We start from the raw sequence: 27,524 nt of genomic DNA on the forward strand, positions 1-27,524 counted from the left end.
CCTGGGAAACGCTGAGAGGTAAATCAGATGCATGGATCAATACGCTGGATCACTAATGAATCCCACTATACTGTCTGCAGCACAGGCCTCAGCTTCTGCAATGCAGCAGGGTGCTTTCTACAGAGATGACAGCTTTCTGGCAGGTTAGTGGTGCAGCTACAAAGCTTCTGGCCAGCAGGAGGTGCTAATGTAATCGCTCTGCCCCACTTCAGCTAATTTTAAATTCTTATGAAGCTGAACAATAATACTGACTGCTGAAGTCTGACTCATTTTCTGTGCTAGTTCTTCTCAGCTTTCGCCAGCGCCACACTACGTGGAATCAAAGGGGAAAAGCCCATCTCTGTGGGCTGCGCCGCGCAGTTTTGCTTTTCAAGGCCAGTCTTCTCTAAGAAAGTCATCTCATAGATTTCTGTTCTCTGTGCAACACAGCTGGGGATTGTGGAACAGCTGCATGGAATGTACCGAAATAAACCTTTCACACGTGCAGATGGTTCTGCTCACAAGGAGAGGCAGAGGGGGCTTTGCAGCCTGCAGACAGATCAGGGGCCTTTGCTACCTTTAAATAGGCCGGCTCCTGGATGTCATTCACAGACACATTTCTTTGCCCCCACGCACACACTGGGCAGCTGAACTTGTGACTTGGACCCTCTGGCAAACGAGTCAGACTAGTCAACAGCAGCACGTGCTGCGAGATCTCCCACATCGTAGCAGTGCGAAGGGAAGGGAGTTGTAGGTACCTGGGTGGGAAGCACATTAAGGCCTCCCTACACCCATCACTCTGAGACGCACACGTGGGCAGCTGCACAAACGGACCTTCGAGGCCAATTTAACCACTGGTAAGATGGCCACTGACCTGATTTTCTAGAGGCATGTTATAGACCTCGGAGTCCAGCAGCATGGTGCATGCACTGAAGGGCACTGCCTGGTTAGCAATGGTTCTCGCTGCCCGACAGTGAACTCTTAAGATCTCCTGTTCGCATGAAACAATCAGCTTCTCCTGAGGAGAGAGGAGAAAGTAACCCAGTGAGTGACGAGTGCCCTTCATTTCTCCAGAGAAGGAAGTGAAGCACCATTCGCCCCAGAAGGAATCCCCCAACGGCTCTCCGTTACCCGCTCTATGCTGTGCTGGAGTCGCAGCTTCCCCCTCACTGCTTCCTGCTGCTTGAAGAGTTCCTTCAGGGGTTCCGCGAGCGATGGAGGGGGTGCAATCTACAGACACACAGAGAGGCACAAACCGTTACAAATGGTGACACAGGCTGGATTCACTCTGAGCAGCACAGAGCTGTGTTCCTAATGCTGTTGCTGCTCACCCTTTGAAATTGCTCTGGAGCTTGCTGTCCCTTTAGGCGTGGGGCCAGTGCTCTCAGCTGCTACACACAGGCCCGGGGTTTGGGTGCAACTATACAATTATTGCCCTCAGGCTGATGATGTGTTGCCAAATCATTCAGTTGCCAGGGAGACGGCGCTCACACCATCCACCGTACTAGTGGAGGAAGCCTTCTCATGCAGGTGGGAGGCAAAGGACCATCCCCTAAGGCTAGCCGTGACCAGGCAGTGTGTGGGAATGCAAAACAGGGTAAGAGGTTCTGTATTCAGAGGTGAGCATGGCTCTTATGGCTGGGGCTTCTATCACCACATGCTTTAACCTACCCACCCTTTCAGGGCTCACAAAGACACTTTGTGAAGCGCTTTAAGGTCATCTGATGAACCAACGGCATGACAACATGTGAAGCATGTCGGGGCAGCAGAGTCCCTGCTCATGGTGGGCAGCACACACTGAGGCGTGTCCATATTCCAACACAACTTTGGGTTTGCAGTGTGCATGGGACAACACCGATGTAGCGCAGAGTTCCGGCTACAATCCTAGAGTGTTTTCCTGTTCACACTGTGGGCCCAATCACACACACAGAACAGCATGCCTTGCAGAGTAGAGAGCTAGGTGGCTGCTGTTCTTTGGGACAAACAGATGTGCTCGTCACCTATAATGCTCATGATTTCACAGCAGATAAGACGTGCATCAATTCAGGCCCTGATCCTGCAATAAGATGGATTCCGACAAACTTTTGTGCTGAGCCCCATTGATTTCAACGGGGCACCAGGCAGGTGCAGGCAGTTCATTGCAGGAGCAGACCCTTGGTTCTCATTCCTCACTTTCATCATGGAATATGCTGGAGGCGAGAACTGCATTTTCCATGACGCAGGTAGAGCACTGCCAGACGTCTCCTGCCAGTTCATTTTCTACTAGAACACAGCTTTCAAATGGTCAGAATGTAGGACGCTTTCCCAGCGACAGCCTCGGACTGCAGCGTTTCAGGGAGGGAAACGTTTACACTCCCCAAAGGGAAGGAGGACTCGTGGCACCTTAGAGCTCTAAGGTGCCACAAGTCCTCCTTTTCTTTTTGCGAATACAGACTAACACGGCTGTTACTCTGAAACTCCCCAAAGGGAAGCCGAGTGTAGTATTTTCTTTCAATAAAACTTATTCTAACGAAGCGAAAGCCTCCCAGCGCTTGCACTTGTACAGAATCCAGCATTGCTCCGGGTAGAAAAGAAGGAAGGTTCCACCAACTGTGGAATTCTCCATTAACCGCAGCAGGACATGGAATTCCACGTTAGTCAAATCCAGAACGACCTCCCCTGGAGGCTGGGAGCCAATATTTCCTGACTGAAGGGGTTAGTCTATTGGTGCATTTGCACTGGCAAACTCCATCAGTGGAGCTGTCAGAGAAATAGCTGGTCCCATTGCCATGGGGTCAGCACTACCGGCCAGTCGCACATCAGAGCCTTAAAAGGCAGAAGTTAAGAGTAGCTATCTTCTGCTTAGGGCCGGCCTTTGGGAAAATGGCACTCTGGGCAAACTTACGTTTTGGTGCCACTGGCCCCGATGGGCTCCCCACCCTCCCCTCACCCCTACACTGTGCCTCCTGCGCCCCTAATCCCTTCACCCCCCTTCACCTCTACCCCTGCACCTCCCTCCTGCGCCCCTAACCCCTGCACTGTGCCCTCTTCACCCCAACCCTTGCATTCCCCTCCTGTGCCCCAACCCCTTCCCTGTGCCCTCTTCAAACCAACCCCTGCACCCCAACCCCTGCACTGTGCCCTCTTCATCCCAACCCCTACCCTCTCCAGTGCCCCAACGCCTGCCCCCCAACCCCTGCCCCTAATCCCTGAACGCCCTTCACTCCTACTCCCTGCACCTCCCTCCTGCGCCCCAACTCCTCCACTGTGTCATCTTCACCCCAACCCCTGCCCCTCCTGTGCCCCTAACCTCTACATCCTCTTCCTGCACCCACATGGGAAAACTGACCTGGATGCAGTGTCGGAGCAGCTGGCATTGCTGTTTGCTCCCCCACTGGCCTGCTGCTCCTTTGCCCTGTGCTGTGTGTGTGTGGGGAGCGAGGAGCAACACCAGGGCTCCCTGCATCCAGGTCACTTTCCCCACCTGGGCTGCGTAAGGAGAGGGCAGGAGAGCAGCAGCTGCCGATGCCTCAGCCCAGCCGGGGAAGTGACCTGGATGTAGGAAGCCCGGGGGGGTGTGTGTGTGTGTGTGTGTTTGAGTGAGTGTTGAGAGCACTCTCTCTTTAAGAAAGCACTCAGGGTCAGGCATCTGCAGGCTTATTCACACACAAGCAGCTGTTGCTGGACCCAGAGAGGCAGCAGCACAGAGATTCCCCCTGTCCCGTCACCCCAGCTCAGGGGAGACTGGGTAGACAGGCAGGGGGAGAGAAGACCCTGATATCAGTCCTCCCCGCACGGCAGACAGGAGGACGCTCCCAGTCTGGAGTGGCCAGGGGCTCCAGGGAGAAACAGCATGGGGAGAAAACAGGAGCAGCAGCAGCTGCACAAGGCAGTGGAGCAGGGGGTAGGAGGGGCACCCCTGCTCTGGAGAAGTCACCTGGCTCGGCTTTTCGTCCAACTGCCCCCCTGCAGCTCAGGTCCCCCCCCGGCTCCTCCTCCAGATGCTGCTGTTCCGCCAGTCCAGCTGGCTCTCAGCAGGTCAGGTAGGAATCAGGCAAACCCTGCGCGGGGCGCCCCCTTTGTCAGGCTGCCCACTCGCAGGGGCGGCCCTGCTCCTGCTTATGCTCTTATAGTTGCCATACCTAATTAGTATACTGCTTAGAAAAGCAGTTTTGCTTTCTGGCTTTCAAATCCATTGGCTTCACATGAACACAGTCTAAGGTTCCAAATCTTGAGTTCCTAAGCACCGTTTAAAAGTCTTGTCTATACAAATACAGAAAAACCCATTTATAATACAGTTGTCCCTAGAGCAAGGCTCAGTTCTGTAATCTTAAGTGTGTTCCAAAAGCATTCTAAAGCCGGGTACACAGCTGGGGTCCCATCTTGACTATAAAACAGAACCGTGCTTTGACTATGTTGGAGGATACCCAGACTTGACTATATCTGTAGCATTTCAGTTTTATTATTCCATAAAGAGAATGGAGCCAGGAGAAGAAATAGTGAGGGTAACTCACCACTGGAATGTGAAGCTTGCTTAGCGGCTTGCCATCCAGCAGGTAGGACCCTGTGTAGGTGACATATTCGGCGTAACACTGGGGAGCTTGGGGAGTGATGTAGCACAGGATTTTCCGCTTCTCTTCTATCTTTTTCCTGATCTGAAGATACTCAAAGTATGGGTTTGATCTGTCACTGTGATAGGGCTCAATGTCGTCCAGTTTTATGGCATCTACAATCGCTGCCAGTGTTTGCTGTATCATCTCTCTTGTCTGCTGGGTGGACGTGTTAATCTGCTGCTGTAGCTGCTGGCTGGAACGCTGGAACCTGCGTTTACGTGGATGTTGGGCTTGAGCATCGTCTTCCTCCGTCACTCGCCCTTTTGCACGCGTGGAAGGCGCAGAAACTGGAGGAAACTCTTTCTCAGAAGGTGCAGTGTTCTGTTTATTTTGATTGGCCAGCATTTGAGCCCTGTTCCTGGTAATTCGTTGCGGGATTTCTTCTATTTTGGGTGGTTTGGAAACTTCTGCTACTGGTTTTTGTACTGGCTCTATGGTTTCTACTGGAGTAGTGCCTTGGGGTGTGTCTGTCTGGATGGAAGAGACTTGGCTCCCACTTCGTACTGCAGCACTGTCTTGCGCGACCCCACTCTCAGCAGTGTTCGCTTGTGCCAAGCTGCTTTGAGATCCACTCTCCACTGCACAGTTTGACGAGGGCAATTCTTCATGGTTTGTTTCTGCCTCTTGTTTCTCTGGCTGAGCAAGCTCTACTGATGCAGTCTGTTGAAAACTCTGTGCCTCGGACTCTTCTAATCTTTTCTCTTCTGGTACATTCAATGCTTCCGAGGTAGCTTCTGGTGCAATCACTTCCGACTTTTGTTCCTCCAGCTGTGGCTCTGGTTCCACAGGTAGTAAGTTACTTGGCTGATTAAGCGGAAGCTCCTCCTGCTCACTGGAAGCTGTGACAGACACACTCACGTTTATGACCCCAGTATTTATGACTTCTGGGGCAGCTCCTGGGCTTTCTTCTATCGGTGCCACTTCAGTCATTTCAGCATCTGGAACATCTTTAGCTTGGAGCGGCAATTCCGGCAACGAGAAGGGACCAAGGTCTAAGTCATCTTCTGAGTTTGTGAATGGATCAGGCCACGTTACTGGCTCTTCTGAGTTTACAGGTGCAACACTACTGTTTTCCAAATAACTGTTTTCCAGAGTGTTAACAGCCTCTGCCGGAGTTTCTGTTGGAATGCAAGGAGGGTCTAAAGGCATCTCGGGTGTTTCTTCTGGAAGAGGCTTGCAGTTATTGAAGAAAGTGTCTAATCTAGTAGGGGACATGTAAGGAGCTTGCTCTTCTGCAGTTGCCATTTCTCCTGGAACTGCTTCTTCAGCATCTTCCTTTACTTCATCAAGCCCCGGTTCAGATACTGACAATGGATAGGAAATAGGAGAAACCGGGTATGGAGAATCTGTAGAAATAAAGGGCACGGGTGCAGGATGTATTGGGTCCAGTGAACAGAATGGCTTAGGGGATTCAGGGAACCTCTGCGGAGATTTCATTAGAAGTTCTGATCCCACTGACCAGCTGACAGGGTGATCAGATGGATTACCAATTAAACTAGGAGGCATGGGAGGGTCAGGGTTTCTGGAAGGAGGGTTATCCCAGTCCATATTGTTCTGCTCTGAAATACCTGAACTAAAATGGTTTTCTTCAATAGGTGGTAAAAAGGTAGACTCTGGTGGCAAAATAGAAGCAGTAGCTTGCTGCTCTTCTGTGGTATCCAAAGGCATGCCAAGATCAGGGGGAAGAGCACTTTCTACAGAAGGTGCAAGCAGCTCATCTCTATGCGAGGGGGAGGATTTTGCTTGTAAACCAGAAAAGATGCTTTCAGGTGATTGGACAACATTGCCAACAGGTGCACAATGCAAAGTTTCTACTTTAGGTGATGGAATTCCATAGTCAGGTGAATAATACCCTGGAGACATACACTGAAACTTTTCTGCAGGAATAGAAGGAAGAGGGACTTTTTCCTCCATCAAATGCTGCACTGGAGAATCATAATTTGATGTTGCCGGGACACTTTGCTGCCTGAAAAACTTGTCTCCAGCACTGAACTCATCTTCAGGGACCCTTCTTATATCAACAGAGACTGAACGATAAAGGTTTGTGGAGGGTATCGTCCTTGTTGGAGTCTGACTTGGATTGTCGGGAAGTCCACTCGAAGCATTTGCATATCTGTCAAAAAAGGATGGAGAACATGCATTCATGGACATTGTGGATATGGGCAGAGAGTGCTGAGAGTCAGCACAATCAAACATCAAATCTGTGTAATCTTCATTGCTGCACGAAGGAGTTCTTGGTGTCTGCATCACTTCTTCATAGCTTGGACAAGAAACTACGGAAGCTGGAGCTGGAACACCTGTCGGCCTGTTCTGATCTGGCCTGGGAGAAGCAGGTAAAATTTCTTTCAGCTGAGGGCCAGTTATCCAGTCTTTTGAATCTGTCCCCACAGCAGGCTGTGGCTTATTATCTGGTGACAATATAGGAGTCAGTGGACCTAGTTCTTTGAGCTTTTTGTCCTTTAGCTGAGTATCTAGTGCTAGTGGTTTCTTTGTGGTCAAATCCAGACTCCTCTTACGCATCTCTTCAGAGGTTTTAATTTTATCTTTTAATTTGGGATCTCCAGATCTGTGCCTCATCTTCTCCATTTGCTTCATTCTCTCTTTATGTCTTTTGTGGCGCTCCTCAATTTCCAGGTCTTTTTGACTCAGCATCCTCTCGAAGCTGGTCATCATTAGATCACCATCACCCAGAAGCTTCTCTCTAGGCCTGTTATCTTTCTTGCTACCATCTTTGGACAATGTTATTTTATCATTTCCATTACTGATCTTTAGAGACTCTGTTTTGTCTTTCTCTTGGTTTTCCTTGAGTTTCTCCTTCAGTTTGGTTTCACTAAATTTGAGGTTCTCCTCCTTTGACTTATCTTTGAATGTGATAACTTGAGGGCTATCCTTGTCTTTAACCACAGATTTTGTCTCATCTTTGTGATGTTTAAAGAATCCATCTGTATGTTTGTCTCTATGCTTTTCCTTTTCATCCTTCCATTTTTCCTTGTGTTTTTCTCTCTTCTTCTTCTCTTTGACTGTGCTGATGGTACTGGAACCATAAGTCTTTTCCTTTTCTGCCTTCTTTGAGAGCTCTCTCTCAGGATCATTTTTATCTTTCTTTTCAGAAAACAAATAGTCAATGTTTTTGTCCAGGTCTTCCTCAACCTCTGCTTTCATGCTGTAGGAAATGCCAAAAGTCTCCCCATCCACAGAGAATTCTTTTTCATATTGATTGGAATCTTTTCTGTTGCTGGAGTCTTTAAAGTCATCCATTTTCTCTTTTTTCTCTGTTTTTTCCTTCTTCGCTTTCTCTTTCTCGTGACTTTTCTTTGATGAAGATGAGGAATGCCTGTGCCTCTCCTTCTCCTTGAGTTTGTCTTGCAAGCAGGGCAAAGGAAGAGAATCTTTATACTTTTCCTCAGAGGCATCCATAAGAGAAAGGTTAGAAGACTCAAAGAGGTTGGTTAGTCCTGGATCTTGTCCTCTGTCTGTGAAGCTATCAGAAGAAATCTCACTTATTTTATCATTGGAGTCATCTCTATATTCATTGAGGGCCTCCTCCTCCAATTTTTCCAACAGGCTCTTCTCGGTCTCTCCTCCTTTTGAAGACTTCTTTTCTTTGGAATGTTCTTTATCCATCTTTTCCTTATGCTTGTTTTTTACCTTCTCCTCGGCAGCATGCTTCTTTTCGGCCTTTTCAGGGAGCTTTTGCTTGTTTTTCTTTTCTTGGGTGGAGTCTACTGAGGTTCTGTCTTTCCTATCTTTATACTTCTCGACAGAATCTTTATCCTTCTTCTCTTTGTGTTTTTCAAAGAAACTCTTCTCTTTTTTCTCCTTCCCACCTTCTGCTAATCCTTTGTCCTTTTTCTTCTCTTTATCTTTCTGTTTCTCTCCTGAATGTTGCCTGTCAGAAGAGTACTTTCTGTGCTTGTCAGCAAGATAAAGTTCCTTTTCAGCAGCCATGCTATCATCTTTTTCTTGTAGACTGTCCATTCGATGCAATTCACTCCCAACGGCCTCACCAATTTTGAATCCGCTTAAGCTGTAATCATCCTTCTCATCTTCGCTTTCATCTGTGAAGATATCTGCGATGCTGTACCAGCTTTTCTCTTTTCCTTTTTTCTCATCTCTTTTCTCAGAGAAGTCCTCTCTATCTCCAGAGAAGTTTTTCTCTTTTTTCTCTTTGATATAGTCTAAAGAAGTCTTCCTTTCTTTGTCTTTGTTATGCAGATCCTTGTATTTCTCCTTAGGATCTTTTTTCTCTTTAAAACTTTTATCCAGTTCTTTGTCTTTCTGGTTTTTCTCAGCAACAGCTTTTTCATTTTTCTCTTTATCTGCTTCTTTGGATTTCTCCTTATATTTTTCTGGTTTCAGTTTCTCTTTCTTTTCTTTATCAGGAGCATCTTTCTTCTCCTTATCTTTCCCTGAATGGTGCCTTTCCCCGCTTTCCACATTTTTTCCACTGAATTCAGGGTCAGATTTCTCCTTGAAGAATGTTTCACAACCATATTCTTTAAACTCATCTCGATAGGGCTCCTCTTGTTTAATTTTTATGTCCTTTCGGTCTTTACAGCTATCAGAGGAATCTTTTCTCTCTTTGTTGATTTCACCTGGATCTTTTTCCTTTCTCTCTTTAACGCTTTCTGCAGAATCTTTCCTTTTCTTGTCCTTTTCAGGCAGATAACTAGGAGTGACTTTATGCTTTTCAGTTTGGTCCTTTTTCTTCTCAGGGTTTTTGTCGACACTTTCTCTCTCTCTCTTTTTTAAGAATGTATCCTTTTCATTGCGTTTTTCATTGTATTCTTTCTTTTCCCTTGTTTTATTCTCCCTTTTCTTGTCTTTAATTTCTTCCTTCACTGTTTCTAGGATTAGTTTTGCCATGCTGTCATTTTTAATCTCCCTGAAGTCTGTTACTGGAGAATCCCAGCTATCCTCACCTTTGAAATCAAAGGATGAATCAGAAGACAAATCAGAAAACCATCTCTCTTGCTGATCATCAGAAAGGCTGAATTTTGTGTCCTCGCTTTCCAGCAATTGGCTTTTATTACTAAACTCATCAAATCCAGGCTCTTCTTTGTAAACTTTTTCTTTTTTACATTTTTCTCTCTCTTCTTTGAAGGTTTTGTCTTTCTCCAGTTTAGTAATTTTCTCCTCCTTCAGATCATTCTTCTTTTCAGATTTTGACTGCTTTTCCTTTGATTTTTTCTTTCTCTCCTCCTTGTGTATTCTAGGTTTCTCCTCTTTGGGAGACTTCTCCTTTATGGGTTTTTCTTTACTTGACTTCTCCTCTCTGAAAAATTTGCTGATGTCTTTATTCCCCTCTTTGACTTTTTTTAATGATTTCTCCTCTTTGGAGGCTTTTCCAGTCTCATCTTTAAACAACCATTCCTTCTCCTCCGATTTACTTTTCAGTAGCTTTTCTTCCTTTTTACAGTGTTCTCTCTCATGTTTTAACACTTTTAATTTATTTTCACTTGGACTTTCAGTCTCTATCAAACCCTTGTCAGGCTTTTGCTTAGAGTCCTCATATTCAAAAGAAAAAGTTTTGATTATTTTAATGTCTTGGCTGACTGGGCATTGTCCCTTCTCTTTGTTTTTGTGTTTATGTTTTGTTTTATGTTTTTTAACAACCTTTCCCTCCTTATCCAGCTTTGGAATTGCTCCGTCCACGTTGGCATGGAATGAATTCTTCTTCTCAGAGACAGTATTGTGAGAGTTATTTTTCTTTTTGTGCTCCTGCTTCTTTCTCACTGGCTTTAACGACTGTAAACTGGAATCCTCAGACGTATAGTCTGACTCACTTGTCAGTCTCGTCCTTGTGGAGTCTGATAAGGAACTGACATCTGACCATGCTGGAGAAGATATGGTTTTCCAATTGTCTGTCCTCCAGTGCTTGGAGTGCTGGTCTGTAAGATTAGGGTTATGTTTCTGTGAAGCTAAACTCCCATGAGAAGAGGTGGAAGAGGCAGACAGAGAGTTGAACAAGGAGGATTCCTTTAGCACTAGCCTAGAGTCCTTTACACAGCTAGAGCTTTGCACAGAGTCTCTATCATCCTCCTCACTCTCCAAATTTTCACTCTCTGATTCAGAGGAACAAAATTTGTCATTTTTTTTGCCAAACCGAACCTCTTTGCTCTTTGTCTCCTTTTTCCGCTTCTTTTTGACTTTATTCTTCTCCTTCTGTTGCTTGGTGTTGGAGGGCTCTCGAGTCTTGCTGCTGGGCAGTATCGAGTGAGTCGATAGTCTCAGCTTCTCGCCAGTCCCCACAGCTACACTGGTATCCTCTTCATCCGACGTGTCTGACAGGATGCGATGGGCAGGTTTCTTTGGTGTAATTGTGTTATTTTTAGTATAGGTTTTTACTTCCATTTTGGGTATGGAAATAAAACTGTTTGCTTTAGTCTCTTTCCTGTAATCCTTTTTCAGCAAATGCTTGTCATCAACGGGCGGGACTCTGTCCTGCTCATCATCTTCATCAAATTCATATTCATCCTTTACCGGTGTGATTGTTGTTTTGGGGGGCTCTTGACTCTTTGTCTTATGTTTCAAGCCTTTTTCAAACTCAGAGTCTGTGTTATTGCCATCGACAGAGCTGGAAGGTGCAAATGAAGGGGCGTCCTCCTCCTCTGAGCTCTCTGTGGGGAAAAAACAGCACAAAGCATTAGCCCTGTAGGTTGTTTTCAGGAGAAATATGCATTCTTCAGGCCTCCCCTGAAATCCCAAGCTAGCAGTCTCCCCACACACTGAGCACAGCAGACTTCTTAGCTGAGCCTAGAGTGAGCTTAACATTCTTTTGGAAAGAATACCCAAGTAGTTTTAAAACTACGTAGGATGCACTCGGAGTGGGCACAGCTCTAACACACATATGGGCTGTAGACCAGGATTCTCTGGGAGGAGCAGTGGCATGCAGTGCCTCTCTTGAACTATCACTAACTAAGAAGCTGCCCACCCAGTGCAGGCACTGCAGCTATTAGTCATAACTTCATCACCTCCATGCTAGACTACAGTCATTTAGCGGAGCACTGTCTGGAAGCTTCCACAAATGCAGAATACAGCACCTTGCTTTCCCGGGGATATGCTGTAATGAATACACAACAAGTATGCGAGAATTTCTACACTTGCTTCCAGGTGCAAGTCAAAATGCTGGCGACAGTCTTTGAACCCTAAATGATATGGGACCCAGTTACTCGAGGGCCTGGCCTCTCCTCCTACATCCCCAGTTGTGGTAGGTGGAAACATGTAGGATGCTTTTAGCAGTAGGCTCCTACGACTGAACTCTCCAGGATGAGCGGCAGAGCTCTCTGGGCAAAGGGTAGGTTTTCTAAGCATCTGAACATCTTGGCTGTGGACTGACTTGGCTATTCCAGTAGCATGTAGGCGTTCTGGGGCTATTATAACTGCTTTTGTGGTAGCAGGTTGCCACTATGGCGATAGCCCATTATCCCAACACCCACACAGGTCAGCATCTCACCTGTTGAGCTCTCTTCACTAGAGGGATAGGTGGTCTTTCCCAGGAGTAGATTTACCATGGTGGGGGAATTAGCGACTTTTAAAGGCGTCTCTCCCTTCCTGTTGCTTTGATGAGGGTTCCCTCCGTAATGTAACAACAATTTTACCACCTAAAAATGAGAAAAACTTCAAAATCTCAGTATGGTTCCATTGCGAAGGAAGTTGTTTCAGTCCCCATCACTTCTGTGGGCTGTTCAGACAGACAAGCAGGAAAGAGGTTAGTTTGAGGTCAGAGCTGGCTGGTCATCCTGCCCTCTGTCACCCAGTGACATGGACACAGTGATTGAAATGAGGGACAGAGAAAACGGCAGGACAGATTTATGGGGGGAAATGCAAACCTGTATTCTGGTAGCAAGCTCCACCCTACAATTCTAAGGTCTCTGACACAAAGTGGAGAAACTAGCACAACGTGTAATAGCACAGGGGTTGGAGAAAGATTCTCACATGAAAAGATGCAACATGCCAGTCAGTGAAATGAAATGAAATAGCAATTGCCTATACAGATACGACTTAAAGCATAGGAAAATCAAACTCATTTATTTGTAACAAATCACTAAAAAATGGCTACTAAATCCAGCAAGAACCAACCTTGAAATGCCCATTATTAGCTGCATCATGCAGCGGGGTGTCGTCATCCAACCCCTTTGTGTTGACTTCCGCGCCGGCAGCAAGCAACTGCTTTGCAACATCATAGTAACCCCGGTTACATGCCTCGTGCAATGCTGTCCAGCCTGCAAGCACACAAACACTCATGACGTGGGCAACTAATTTTTACGGTCGATAATTATGAACAGTGTCACAGTAACCAAAATAGATGCTGCTGGCTGCTAATATGGCAGCTTGCCTGCAGCTCTGCCTGCTGACACGGAGCTCTTCTAACCAGCCAGCACACGGCACAGCAGGACCTGCGTGGCCAAGGCCGCCTGCCCAACACACCAGCAGCTCTGCTTTGGAAAGCAACTTTTTTGCCAGCCTGACATCTGGTACTTGAGTCCATCCAGCTTTTCTGTTTGGCAACACAAGGTGCTACAGCCAATTGTCCTGTAGAACTTCATGCCACTCAGTGAACTCCAAAAGCAGAGAACGTTTAGTGAATGAACTCAAAGGGCGGCTGATACCTCATGGTGCTCTGCTCTCATTAGACTGAATTGTTTCCTCTCTCCTCTAACTCTTTGATAGGAGGAAGATTGCCACTCAGTCAGGACGGGGGTTTAGGATTCATCTGGTCATACAGTGTATCCCCTAGCTGAACTCTCAGCATACAGGTTATCTGCAACATTTCCACAGCAAGCAACTGTGACATCACAAACAGGACCATGACTTCCGGAAGGGACTAAGCGTGGAAGCAGATGAACTCTGCAGAAACAAAAGCTCCTATTCTCAAACAAACCTCTGAAGAATGAGGGAAAGAAATGTAAAAATTTCTGTCATACATGGGCAGCAGATTGATTTCTAAGCAGAATTTGTTTCGAAGTTTCCCCGCAGGTGTGTACTACTCCTTGGGTATTCTGCTGATAACACTGGTGAGCCTTTCAGAACCCTCCATTTGTACTATTAAAAAGGGGTATCTGTGATTGAAATTACTCACAACGAACACTGATGTTAAACATACGGAGCTCAAGAATAAGCATATTTACTCACTACATTTAAAAAACTACTTAAAAAGAATGTTATGGTCAGAAAGTCAAGCACTCAAAAGCTAGGAAATGCCAGAATTAAGGTTGTCCGTGCAACCTTAATTCAGCCCTCCTGTGCGTATAATTATGATTAAGGGTAAGATTTTGTCATGGAGGTAAAGAATGTCATTGATTCTGTGACCTTCAGAGACCTTGTGATATTTCCAGCCCTGGGGTGGTGGGCCAGAGCTCCCAGATGCTGCAGGCAGCTGCCACAGTTCTGAGCCGCCAGGGATGAGGAGTGTTGGACCTCTCCCTTCCGCAGTGGGACTCAAGCTCTCTTACTCCCCTCCCCCTCACTCAAGCTTCAGCCCTCCCCACTGTCAGCACCATTTTGTCATGGTTATCTTTAGTAAAAGTCAGGGACAGGTCACGGGCTTCCGTGAATTTGTTTATTGCATTTGAGTCAGAGAGGTTCCTCCTCCACTCTGCTTGGGCACCAGCAGAGGGAATACTGAGAGCACAAGAGAAACAGGCTCCCTGTTCTCAGTTCTGGTGCCACAGTCGACTCCCAAAAGCTTGAAGGAGCAATTGCAGGAAAAGTCCTGCTCAGCCTCTACAATCCTGGGATGGAGCATGCTCAAGTACAGATGGAATGGTCTCAGAATTCAGTGGCTAAACTCTAATCAGTCTCTACTGAGCATGTGCAAACTGAGATTTTTCAGATTTATAACGCAGCCTAACTTGGGCAGTTTTACACAGGGATAGCAAGAATTTTTTCAGCATGTGCAAAATAATGTATTTCCCTTAATCTCATTCATAAAAACAGCTGAACTTAAAATAAAAACAAAAGAAAACACAAAACCCAGCCTAAGGCAAACACCTGACATGGAAAATTTCAGCACAAATGGTTCATATTTGACTAAGTTATACTAAGCAACTGAAAACAGGATCTTATAATAGGAAGTGGTGGGCAAGCTTAACTACAGGTGTTGTTACCCGCTCTATCTACAATCCCAGGGGTACTCACTAAGGTGACCAGATGTCCCGACTTTATAGGGACAGTCCCGATTTTTGGGTCTTTTTCTTATCCACCCCAGTCCCGATTTTTCACACTTGCTGTCTGGTCACCCTAGTACCCACACTTCACCTGTCCACGGGCTCTGCTGGGTCACACTGAATGATTATAAAACAAAGCAAATCACTGCACCTGCCCTCATCTTTCATTAGGATCTAAGACTTGCTAGGACTACAGATTCCAGTCTGCAGTGCTCCATCCTCATCGGGATGGACATTGCTCAGACCAGAATGAAGCACCTCATGCTGAGACTCTCCATTCCATTGCACCACCCTAAGCTCATGGTTCATGCCACAAGGCATAAGTGCCTGGGGTTAGGAAAATTTCCTATGCACAGGTCATTCTATAACTGGCCATTACAGGGTTCCATTATAGTGTCTGGTACCGGACACTTTCAGTCTAGAGATGGGATACTGGACTCAAGGGACTCTGGGTCTGATGTGGCCTGGCTATTCCTATATTTATTAAAGGCGAGGTGAGATACGGGGCACATACAAATCCACTGACTGCACTTTGGGCTCCTGGCTTATTAATAGAGATCACTGAACTGCAGCTGGGCTTGCTACCTGCGAAGTCCTTAACGTTGACATCTGCGCCCTCAATGATGAGTTCCTTGATGCGCCGGGCATCTCCTCGGATGGCAGCTCTATGCAGCCGAGTCTCTCCACGCTCATTTCTCTTATTTACTTTATCTTTGGTTTTGGAGGCAGAGTTAGGAGTTCCCTTCTGACACACTGTAGACTGAGAGGGATGCTTTGGTGTTGTATCTACTGCATGGAGAAGAGAAATACAGTGAAGAACTGCAATTCAAAGGAAAACCAGAGCCCCTCAGAGGGAGCTGTTGCAATACTTTTTATCCAGCAGTTGCACTGAAGCACTGACTGCAAGGCACTCAGAGGTAACTGATCCTCTGAACCAGATGTGGAGACAGAGGAAAGCCTGTGTATGTATAATACAGATATAAATTGTAGGCTGTGCTGAAGCACAGACTGGAGAAGGGTGTAGTAACCCGTGTACAGATTATAGACAACCCTATGATTTCAGAAAGGGCAAAGGGTCTCCTCATACCCAAAAGTCTTACTTCCAAAGGGAAGTGACAAAGTAACCTTCCCCATGTGCCTGTGAGGGGCTAACTGCCTGGAAGGATAGTGCACACACTTCTTGGGAGAAGCCCTGAATATTCTGAAATTCACTTACTATCAAGTGAGAGTGACTTGAAACTAGATTCACATTAAGAATGACAGCAACAAAAATAAGGTCCCTAGATAACTCCACCGTTCTGTATATAAGACAGAAGGATACACAGACAGATCATATAACACATATAAAACCCCACAGGAGCCCATATTGGCAACAGATACTACAGTATATTGAAATATTAATTCCATGTTAAAAACACTTACTACATTAGGTCTAAAATTACAATACACCATGGTTAGCAGAGTCTAGTTCTTTTACATAAGGAGGAGCATTTAAGAATCCCAGAGATAATCATGCTCTCCCTTTTACTCTCAAAAACATCTTATTACTCAATCAACATATTAACCTAGCAGAAAACTTGGAGCTCTGACATATGCTAATGATCCTGGTAACTAAATTAGTTCTGAGATCTTTAGTGCTAACTAAACAGCATCTAATGCCTTCTGCACCTATCTGTCCAACGTTCTATAATCATTTCAGAATGCAATAAAGGGACATTTGCCTAAATTGGGGTAGGGAGCTGTAGCTCGCATGAAGTGATATTAGGTGAAGATGGAATATTTGGCAGTAGTGAAGCATTTGCATCCCTTAAATTCATTTCCAGACTCTCATACTGTAGTCTTGAGGCAGAAGAATTATGCTACCAACATTATAAAACATGTCCTGGGTGCCAGGTAGACACCACTGGTACACATGCTCAACTGTGTCTATTTTGTGACCATGGTGGTTGTTTATGAAAAAGCAGAAGCATACGGAGTCCCATTAAATATGAGCTCAGACACATCCACCCACGCCTCACTTTCAGCTCTCACCTGGGCTATTTGCAGATTCTTCTGCTGTCATCTGCATAAGAAGGGCGACTTGCTGGCGCTCAGAGAGTGGGTAACCAGCCCTGATTCCTGAAAGCCCCATTCCAAACAGCAAGCCAGGCTTCCTAGTGGCAGGCTCCTTTTTAATCCTCTTCCGTTCTGGACCCTGCTTTTCTGTGATGCAATCAGAGACAGAAAGGGAAGGGGAAGGTTTCATGCTACGGACATTTCCACAGCTGAAGTTCACATTCATTTTTCAGACGAGCGCTGTTCACAGCTTTCCCCATCCCTGTCAGCTGCCTTCTTCGGACGGCTGATGTTCATGTAGAGCAACAACTACACTTTTACATTTAGACGGTGAAGCCAGACAATTGCGTCTGATAACTCATGTCAGTGTCTCACCGAGTATAATGAAACCACTGGTGAAAAAAACCTGGGTTAGAAGCACTGGCCTTTGCCAGCACTGATGCTCGTGGACAGACACCCTCATTCAGAACCGGTAAAAGCCATGGCACTGAAGCACACACCTCACTGGCTGCCGGAGAGCCCTGCCACACCTAGGTACAGTGGAATCTCGCCGAGTGGAGACCCCTTACCTCAGCATTGCTGGCAGCGGGTCACTTTGCTGGCAGTCTAGCAGTTTCCTAACAGGTTGGTTTTTTTGTTTTGTTTTTTTAATATGTAGATTCTCTTCCCCCCACCCCCACCCGCAGCACAAGAGGGGGAAGAATGAACGCACACGGAGGCCAACTGTCAGTACTGTACCTTCCGTCTTGCTTCTAGGAACCTCCATTTCATGCCATGGTGCTTCGAGGAGCGTACCAGCCTTACACCACCACAGCATGGACTGAACTGGAGGCATCTAAAAGCAGCAACAGAAAGTGCTAACAAGATACATTGTAACAGCTCTGAAATGTCGCCATCTCATCCCCTTCAGCTACCGTAGGTCCTGTACTTCTCATCGGAACCGGTACAAAATATCATGTCAGTCCCCAGGATGCTGTGCGTGTAAAACAATGCAGGGCGGATGCCCTCCTTCCAGTGTTACAGCAGTCAGCCTCCCTGGGTGACTTCCCATTTACATCATGTTCCTGCATCCCCTCAGGGACATTCTTATGTGCTTATTCAGCCGGGTCCCTTCCCCTACCTACCTCTGTGAAAACAACGGATAGGGAGGGAAGAAACTCTTAAGAACAGTTTTTCGCTCCAAGTAACTAACTGATCTATCTGCAGACAATTCCTGCTGGGAGGAATGAGGGTGCTGCCCCGAGCCAATGTCCGTTTGTGACCTACAATGTGCAGGGACAACGCTAAACCCAGGCCTCTCACCACATCGCCCAACACTGCTCTCGCCCGCAAGCGTTACATCCTACAGATAGCCAGTGAGAACTAGACCCTGAAAGTATTATGGGATTTGCTACCTCACTCTTGCTTCTTTCAGCTCATATGTACACCACACCTTCCTGAATATACAGCTTCTCTTCCGCAGTTTTCTGATTTCCCCTTAGGAAACACCAATCTTTTTCCCATTCGCCCAGAATTAACACATATTCCTGTTCACTTCCTGTACTGACTCTCCTGTTAGCAGAACTCTGAGATGGCACAAGTCTGACTGTGTGCTCTCTGTTGGGTCTGCAGAGCAGCATGCAAGACACTACAAGCCCCTCAGACAGAGGGGTGGGGTTTGAGTTTATAATCTCAATGTGACAGTTTAAGAAATAAAAATTAGGTTTGTCTGGCCAACATGTCCCAGCTGATTCTATTTAATTTATGTAAAAAAAAAAAAAAAAAAAAAAAAAAAAGAATAAAATAGATAGCAACAAGAAGAGACATCAATTCCACAGAGAGAAATACTAAAACTCCCACAAAACCAAAACAAACTCCAACACTGTCCTAGATCCACAGTGCAAGAACAAAAAAACAAGATAAAGAGGGAGAGGAGAAGACAGGGACTCGCCACACATCCCTATAAACAATCCAAACATTAACATACTTCTGTGATTTAAAACTAATTATAAGAAGTGCTGTACATATATGATCTAAGTCGAATTCCGAAAGACCCATAACGGGCCATTTACAGAAAAAGCAGATAACACCTATCAAATATCTGGCGGATGTGGACAAATGGTTCCCACAGCTGTATCCTCACAAACTGCCCTCAAATTTTATGTTGAATTCATGCTACGGAGATTCTGCTTCAGAAATCTGAGCACTGAAAAAGTGGTTAGTTGCACTGTAGTCTTGAAATAAAAATGTAAAGCCCCTGATGAATTGCCCACAGCTTTGCAGGTTAAATAGAATCTGCACTATTTAACTGATCGTATTCACTTCTCAAAGGAGCCAGCTAGGGAGAAAAAGTCTTTTTACGTAAGGAAATACCCTTCTTAACTCTTGCAGTTTGCTGGACAGCAATACCCCGTCAGGCAGTGCTAGCCAGTAGGGGATACACCTTTAGGATACTTGCAGAACCTGTGGTGGAGTCTGAGGGGGGGAGGGAGTATCTAACATAGCAACTCTGGAAGTATCCCGTTCCACAAGGATAGGAACCCCCCAACATATCTACCTCAGCACCTTTATTTAAATTTAATAGTTTTACAATACTTTGAGACTTCACCCTGTACCAGCTCTCTGCCAGCTGGCATCCCAAGAATCGTAGTATTGTAGTTTAGTATGAGATTTCCCTCCCACCCAACATTCAGTAGTTTTAAACCAATGGTTCTCAAACTATTTACCATTGTGGGCTGCATCCAGATGTACCTGGATGGCCCTGAGGATGTCATAGGCGGCAGCTGTGTGCTGACTGGGCTGCAAGTAGCCCATGGGCCGCAGGTTGAGAACCACTGTCATTTAAACAAACTGATCCTGCCTTTCATATAAATCAATTACCTAATCCACATAACACATATACAACAGGAAGGGAATATATAGCTTTTAAACACATTCTACTTTGCTGAAAACATTTATAGCAAGTTTGAGAATCCCCAGCAAGCTTTATGAGGGTTGTTAAAACCCTCAAAAACAGGGTTACAAACCATTAAGTGGTCTGCAATACCATGTAAGAAACCTGGGTCCAGGTGCTTACTCAACAGACCAGAAAAGAATGGGGATATTACAGCATCCTGCCCAGTCTTCCTTGGCCACAGGGACAGAGATGGAGATGCAGAATCTTGAAGCAGAGAGTCAAGAGCAGGAAGTGGGAGTCAAAGTGGGTTTCCAGTGGACTCGCTGAGAGACTTACACATAGCAGTTTGTAATATCTGTATCAATATTTTCTATGGCATTAGCTTTGTATAATTCGAGGAGCATTATCAAAAAGCCAACCATTAGTGAGGGCCTAGGCCAGCATTCCAATATGCCCAGAGAGTCCAGTGTCAAGCTTTTTGTATAAGCTCTGAGACCCTGGGCACTCATGAGACTATACTGCTGTACAGCCTTCCCTGCACAGCTTTGCCAATGCACTTTCCTCCTAACCTGAAACAGTCTGGGCTCCCCTGAGCAGATCACCATATTTAACTTCTCCTAACTATTCTGTGGCTTTGGGATAGGAACAACGTCCACATCAGATTAGTGTGAGATCCCCCAAACTATTTATCAGTGTGAACTCAGGCCTCCAGTGCAGATGAAATGCTAGTTCTTTAACCCATCATGTTGCCCGAGATCGGTTTGTCTTGTTTAGCTTTAAAAGGATACTGTCAACTTAATCTAGGCAACTTCCAAAAGCAAGTTACAAGCAGTTTTTCTTGGGACTCTGCCCCAAGTCCCTTTGCTGATTTTTGTGGTTTTACCATCACATTTTCCTGTCAGTAAAGTCTCATTCTCTCTCCTCTGTTGCTGTATAAAACCAGTCACAAAAGCAACAAGGGAAACTGATTGGCCAGCTAACCTGTACAGGGGAATGAGTGAAAGTGACTAGGCAAAAAGCAAATAAGTTGGAAAAATACAGAAATATTTTCTTTCTAATCTTTTTTTCAGTTACAGCCATATTAAGTGTCCCTTACAACAATAGTGGGTGAAAAAAAAACGTGATTTGTACGTTGGCATGTCCCTTTAAATTAAAAAGTTGCCACACAGTCCCTGAACCAAACAGGCACATCCTCGACAGACCCGAACCCGGGAACCATACGTTCCTCACTCTTGCTGTGTTGAGAGTTATGAATCAATTAGAAATTGAGATGTTTCTCTTCTTTTTTAACTTTGCTATCTGACCCAGTGTAACACCCACCCACCCACCATCACGGAGTGTCCAAAAACAAAAAGGTAATGAATAAACTGGGGTTCCCCGCAAATCAATATGGAGCATTTGTAGTGGCGGGAGGAATGGATCACCTGTCTTGTGTTCAGCACAGAGTTTACAAGATCAAATTTAAATACAAAATCATCTGTTTAAGTTCTCCACTTTCTAACCGGGCTATGTTCAGATACTGGCTAACTACTGGTTTCAGAGTAGCAGCCATGTTGGTCTGTATTCACAAAAAGAAAAGAAGGACTTGTGGCACCTTAGAGACTAACCAATTTATTTAAAATTTGTTAGTCTCTAAAGTGCCACAAGTCCTCCTTTCCTTTTGGCTAGCTACTGATTTCTCTCTATGTAGCTCAACAGCGACATTTTGATCCACTCAAACACAGAGGAGACTGTTGCATCACTAATGCTGTGTATGCCAGTGTACTTCTAGCGGTGGTGGTGATCCAAGAATAACCTAAGTTACATAACATGATTCCCTGTAATGTATCCCAAGACAAATTAGATTATCTATCTGGAGGGTGGCAAGGGATTCTGGAAATGGAAAACTGTTGAAAAACTGAAAGGTTTTTAGATTATAAATTATTGCTAAAATGACCTTGCTAACCCTGGGGTGTGGCATGTTCCAGGTGCAAAGTCTGCTACTATCAAGGGATGCACTGGAAACCTCTGGTGCAAAAATGATTAACATCAGAATTAGACTGCAAGCAGTAACTAAGAGATAACAGGTTAGGCATTTCACACCACCCTGGAAACAGTTTATAAATGACAAACCAATGCAATCATTTCCAGCCTGTTTGGATTCTGACCATCAGGCCATACTAAAGCATTGAGACCAATCCACAAAGCAAAACAATTATTAAGACTGTCATATCTATCTAACCCATCCCACTGGGTCTACACATCACAACACATGCTCTTTTGGAGCTTCACAGAAGAGGATGATGAACCTTGCATGGCAATTAGCAAACAGATGAAGTTTGTAGTTTAAGTGCAGCTCATTATTAAATACGTCCAACCAGTGTAATACTCTTCCCAATAGTAATGGTGAAAGCAGAGACCACGTTGACTGGAAGGAGAAGTCTCAGAAAGGAGTCTGAACACATATGTAAAGAACATGTTCTCCAGCATGGCGTCTTTGGAGTGACAGCTAACCAGTAAGAGAAGCTGCAGGAGATCTGAGTGGTAAAATGTCATAACTGTCCATTCAACTATCAGCTCCTGTGGAACAAACTACCTAGGCACGAACGGAAGAAGCAAAGTAAACCAGACTCACTCTTCTGTCATTAAAGACAGCTATTCTCTTCTATGATAACAGACTATTTAGGAGTTCCTAGGAAGATGCAAGGTGGTTTTCAGCTTGCAAGAGCAGTTCCTGAGAAGACAGTCTCCAAGCTGGGACGGCGCAGTGAGCGGGTGAGGAGGAAGCAGCAGCCAGGAGCGTCTGACAAGCTAGTGTGGCCATCTATATATCAGAAGATTTGGTAAAAACACACCTGCTTCTAGTTTTTAAGGGGACATTATAAAGTTGCTTAGATTATGAGAAATACTGTGATGGAATTCTTTAAAGGTGCAATAGGAGCTAGAGAATTCTGTATGTCTGCAGTTTCTGGGCCTAGAGATTTCTGTCATGGCTATGTTATAAATGAGTCGTTCTGTGTCATGTATGCATATCTGACACAAGAGCAGAGAGATTTCTAAATCTTTACTCTTTCAGACAAGGTTTTCAAGTATTTTTGTCTGGGTTTTTTAGTGGAGAGTGCTGATCTGACAGCCCTAGAAATGAGTCATCCATTCTATCCTCAGAATAGGAGAAAAACCATGAGCAACAGTGGCATAAGCTTCCTCTGTGCCAACGTCCCACAACCTTGACCAAGAAGGATAAACTCCCAGAAGTGATGGTCCCCTTAACCCTACAGTCTCTGCTGAATGCACCAACAATGGTGCTAACTTGTATAGCACTTTTTGCTAGAGGGACACCTGAAACCAACCACTCATTTCACACAAACTTCTCAGCAGCAGGCACTGTCACCTTCATGATGCCCCTGGTTTCTGCTGGCCCAGGGAACAAGAGACCAGGCCTGGGAACTGAGCCAGCCCCTCTCTGAGCACTGACTACAGGGTCACCTATCTGGCTGAAATTATAATTTTTACATACAAAGTTGGTATTGCATCAAATATGACACAAAAGGTCGAAGTGGTTCGGGGTTGGATTCACTGAATTTCCAAATGACTCCAGCTGTTATGAGAAGGCCACACAGGACTTTCCTCACTCCACCGTTCTAATTAAGAAAAACGTTCCTGACAGAGATTCATTCTTTGCTCGCACTGCATTATCTTTTCATACAGCTTGCACTGCAAAGTGCAAGGACTTGGACAAATAAAAAACAACACTGCCTAGCTTCATTGTAGCTAGGCAGTGTTTCTTTATTCTAGGAACACAGGAACTGCCATACTGGAACTGACAAACAGCCCAAGGCTGGGCAACATTTGAAGCCTCAGAGTAAGACATAAGCTCTCTATAAGTGCACTTAATTTTTCTTGAATCCTGCCATCAGATTATGCCCTGAAACACTAGGGTTAACAGGCCTTATGTTATCTTAGTTAGTGTGTAACTGCAGATACCATTCCTGTTCTTATTGTATTGCCCTTTCATGAATCATGAGCTGTTTACTTCAATTATAGCCTGTGGTAACTAGCTCCACAGATTGGTTATACATTATATAAGAAAGTATTTCCTTATATCAGTTTTAAGTTTGTTGCCTATTTATTTCATTGTCACTTGGTCCTTGCATTATGACAAAGGGTACACAGGGCATTGACTGGGGTACTGGCTTCTCTGCCAGTCAGGGTATACACCTCTGCCCTATCTTCCTATTTTCCTTTTCAAAATGAACAGTCTCAATCTTTTACTCTCTGCTGGTATGGGGAGCCTCACTCCTGATGTCTCTATTCATGTATCACCCTCATATGCATTTTTTCTACTTCTGGTAGATCTTTTTGGAGGGGCTAAACCGGATAAATTGGTTTATTCAATTTTGCTTTTTCATTGAAAAGTTTAATTTTTATCTAAGTGGATTCACAAACTCCATGTGTGCGCAAAACACAGAGAGGCCATTTGGTGCAGTTCAAGGCCTTACATTTCCAAAAAGAGCTAAATAAATTAGATAGCCTTGGCATACTTGTAAAACAAAAGAGCATGCATCAAACACAAGGGCAGAGCTGGAGCTTGTCCCTCAGTTCAAACCTCAACACTGCTGTGTGAGTGACAAGCCAGATCTGCTTTCACAAAAAAGCTACCAGTTGGGAGAGAGAGGTACATTTTTTGGCCATGACCGTGCACTGAGAAAATGTCTGAACTGACTCAACAAATAGCACCTCACTCTTTCCTTCAGACGTTACCACCATTTCAGAACCCAGCATGTGCGAAGAATGTACGCAGCTCTTTCCATTCACTGTTCTTGCACAATCTGTTTGTATTAGTTTGCTATCATGTTGCCCAATTACCTAGCTCTACCAGGCCCTTAGCTTTAATTTGGCTAAATAGTTCGTGTTGTCAGCAAAACTTTTTCTATTCATCCTGTCTTCTAAGTCAGTTAAATATACTGAATGCTGCTCCCAGTACTCACCGCTAGGGTGCACTACTAACAACCTTTACTAGGCATTTTCTTCTACTCTTTCACCTCTGTTATATACACGGCAAGACTTAGCCCAGGGGTTCTCAAACTGGCGGTTGGGACCCTTCAAGGGGTTGCGAGGTTATTACCTGGGGGGGCGGGGTCGCAAGCTGTCAGCCTCCACCCCAAACCCGCTTTACCTCCAGCATTTATAATGGTGTTAAATATATAAAAAAGTGTTTTTGATTTACAAGGGGGGGTCACACTCAGAGGCTTGCTATGTGAAAGGAGTCACCAGTACAAAAGTTTGAGAACCACTGACTTAGCCTTTCGGCATCAGTGAGCGGTAGTTGTGCAGCTTCCTCTTCCAATCCTTTGCCGAAAACGTCTATCTCCACACCATCCACAAGAGAAGGGCACCGTTCTTCGCACCCACCCCGTCCACAAGTGGTGAAACATCTGTGTTTGATGATTATTCTGCTATCACTGACTCCACGCATCTTGATTCCCTGACAAAAGTTTTATGTTTCAAAAATGGCTGTTCCATATCAAGGAGTCTCTCCCCTTACAATAAACCCTGCATTTTATGTACAAACTCAAGAAATTTATGTGCTGAAGGAGAATTCCACTTTAATTAGACTAAAACCATATGTCATTCTCCCTGACAGTAGTGACAAAGCTGAAGGATCAAATCAGATCATTGAGAAGTGGATGGTTTCTCTATGGCTTGAATAAAATTAAAAATAAACTTACACCAAGAAAGTGATTTGGCTTAGATAGTGCCATGAGCTAAGGCTACGAAGCAGTTTATCCTTCCTGGTGTGAACACATTACAAGGCTTCCCTTTTCCACTGCTCAGGTGCCCTGCGGCAGCTGCCTTTCTCAACGGGTCGATATTTTCACACAAGCCCTTGGCCTCCAAGATTAACAGAACCCATTGCAGCACGGCCAACCATATATCATCAGGCCACGTGGTTCCAAGAGCCACCGCAGCAGCCAAGTCTTTTTCGTGACTCGCCAACTCTGCATTTTGTCCCTCATTGGCCTTCACAGCTGTAATTCAAATGCAGACTCGGCAAATCGCATTTCACCTGGAAACATCAGCGTTGTAAGAAATCAGGGTTTGTCTACTCAGCATGCTCTGTTGCGCAAGGAAAGCCACATCTATATCCCTTTGGTACCATAACCATGGTCCATCTTTGTTGCCACAGACATAATAGAGGGCACTGATGGGGTCATGTTGAGTGACATCTCACGCCACTAGCCGTCACCTTCAGCCCCCAACTAAAACCCCTCCAACGTATTATTAAGGATCTACAACCTATCCTGAAGGATGACCCAACACTCTCACAAATCTTGGGAGAAAGGCCAGTCCTTGCCTACAGACAGCCCCCCAACCTGAAGCGAATACTCACCAACAACCACATACCACACAACAGAACCACTAACCCAGGAACCTATCCTTGCAACAAAGCCCGTTGCCAACTGTGCCCACATATCTATTCAGAGAACACCATCACAGGGCCTAACAACATCAGCCACACTATCAGAGGCTCGTTCACCTGCACATCCACCAATGTGATATATGCCATCATGTGCCAGCAATGCCCCTCTGCCATGTACATTGGTCAAACTGGACAGTCTCTACGTAAAAGAATAAATGGACACAAATCAGATGTTAAGAATTATAACATTCATAAACCAGTCGGAGAACACTTCAATCTCTCTGGTCACGCAATCACAGACATGAGGGTCGCTATCTTACAGCAAAAAAACTTCAAATCCAGACTCCAGCGAGAAACTGCTGAATTGGAATTCATTTGCAAATTGGATACTATTAATTTGGGCTTGAATAGAGACTGGGAGTGGCTAAGTCATTATGCAAGGTAGCCTATCTCCCCTTGTTTTTTTCCTACAAACCCCCCCCCCCCCCCCCCCCAAGACGTTCTGGTTAAACTTGGATTATTGCTGTGCACATTGTAAGATGAGCTATTGCCAGCAGGAGAGTGAGTTTGTGTGTGTGGTTTTTGGAGGGGGGGTGTGTGTGGGGGGGTGAGAAAACCTGGATTAGTGCTGGAAATGACCCACCTTGATTATCATGCGCATTATAAAGAGAGGTTTCAAAGAGGGATGGGCTATTACCAGCAGGAGAGTGAGTTTGTATGTGTGTCTGTGTGTGTGTGGGGGGGGGGGGGGAAGAGTGAGAAAACCTTGATTTGTGCTGGAAATGGCCTTCCTTGATGATCACTTGATGATCACTTTAGATAAGCTGTTAGCAGCAGGACAGTGGGGTGGGAGGAAGTTTTGTTTCATGGTCTCTGTGTGTATATAATGTCTTCTGCAGTTTCCACGATATGCTATGCATCCGATGAAGTGAGCTGTAGCTCACGAAAGCTCATGCTCAAATAAACTGGTTAGTCTCTAAGGTGCCACAAGTACTCCTTTTCTTTTTTCATCTCACCCAACAGCTCTCTGCCACAGCTATAAAATACAACCAAAGCAATGTAGAAGGGCTGCAGGTCTTCAAGGGCTATTTTGTGGGTGTTCATGCAGAAGGAGCTTATAATTAGAACAGGAACGCTTTCATTAATATTACTCGGCTGTTTCTGGGCTGTCAGAATGAGCACACAATTTGCAAAAATGCTTGCAAAGTTTGACTGAAAATGCTAAATTCTTACTAATTCTGCAATGGCAGAAATCTCCTCCTCCACAGAACACTTAACATTAAAAGCGTGCGATTGTCAAGGATAAAAATAAACCTAAAAATGACTGCTGTGCTCTTGCTTTCACTTGCTGCAGTAAGACAGACGGGTTTGATGCAGGTAACTGCATTACTTGTGGATGCTGTGCTTACATCCTTCACAGGAAGGAAATCATCTTGTGATTAAAGCACAAGCCT

The 27,524-nt window shown here is 45.2% G+C and overlaps 1 protein-coding gene across 3 annotated transcripts in view; it reads right to left on the reverse strand.

Annotated features, from left to right (window-relative positions):
• ANKRD11 (ankyrin repeat domain containing 11) overlaps nucleotides 1–27,524 on the reverse strand; it is a 222,367-nt gene that overhangs the window by 3,368 nt on the left and 191,475 nt on the right. Inside the window, exons 5-12 of one of the 3 annotated variants that reach the window (XM_074968919.1) lie at nucleotides 17,534–17,630; nucleotides 16,772–16,942; nucleotides 15,326–15,529; nucleotides 12,654–12,796; nucleotides 12,028–12,175; nucleotides 4,473–11,191; nucleotides 1,111–1,209; nucleotides 854–997 (exon numbers count right to left, since the gene is read on the reverse strand). In XM_074968919.1, coding sequence (XP_074825020.1) covers nucleotides 854–997; nucleotides 1,111–1,209; nucleotides 4,473–11,191; nucleotides 12,028–12,175; nucleotides 12,654–12,796; nucleotides 15,326–15,529; nucleotides 16,772–16,942; nucleotides 17,534–17,630 — 7,725 coding nt within the window. The remainder of the gene's footprint in view (nucleotides 1–853; nucleotides 998–1,110; nucleotides 1,210–4,472; nucleotides 11,192–12,027; nucleotides 12,176–12,653; nucleotides 12,797–15,325; nucleotides 15,530–16,771; nucleotides 16,943–17,533; nucleotides 17,631–27,524) is intronic. The other 2 variants (XM_074968918.1, XM_074968917.1) reach the window with 2 other exon arrangements.

Source organism: Natator depressus, chromosome 12, assembly GCF_965152275.1.
Source record: "Natator depressus isolate rNatDep1 chromosome 12, rNatDep2.hap1, whole genome shotgun sequence".
In the NCBI taxonomy this organism is placed as follows: Eukaryota; Metazoa; Chordata; order Testudines; family Cheloniidae; genus Natator; species Natator depressus.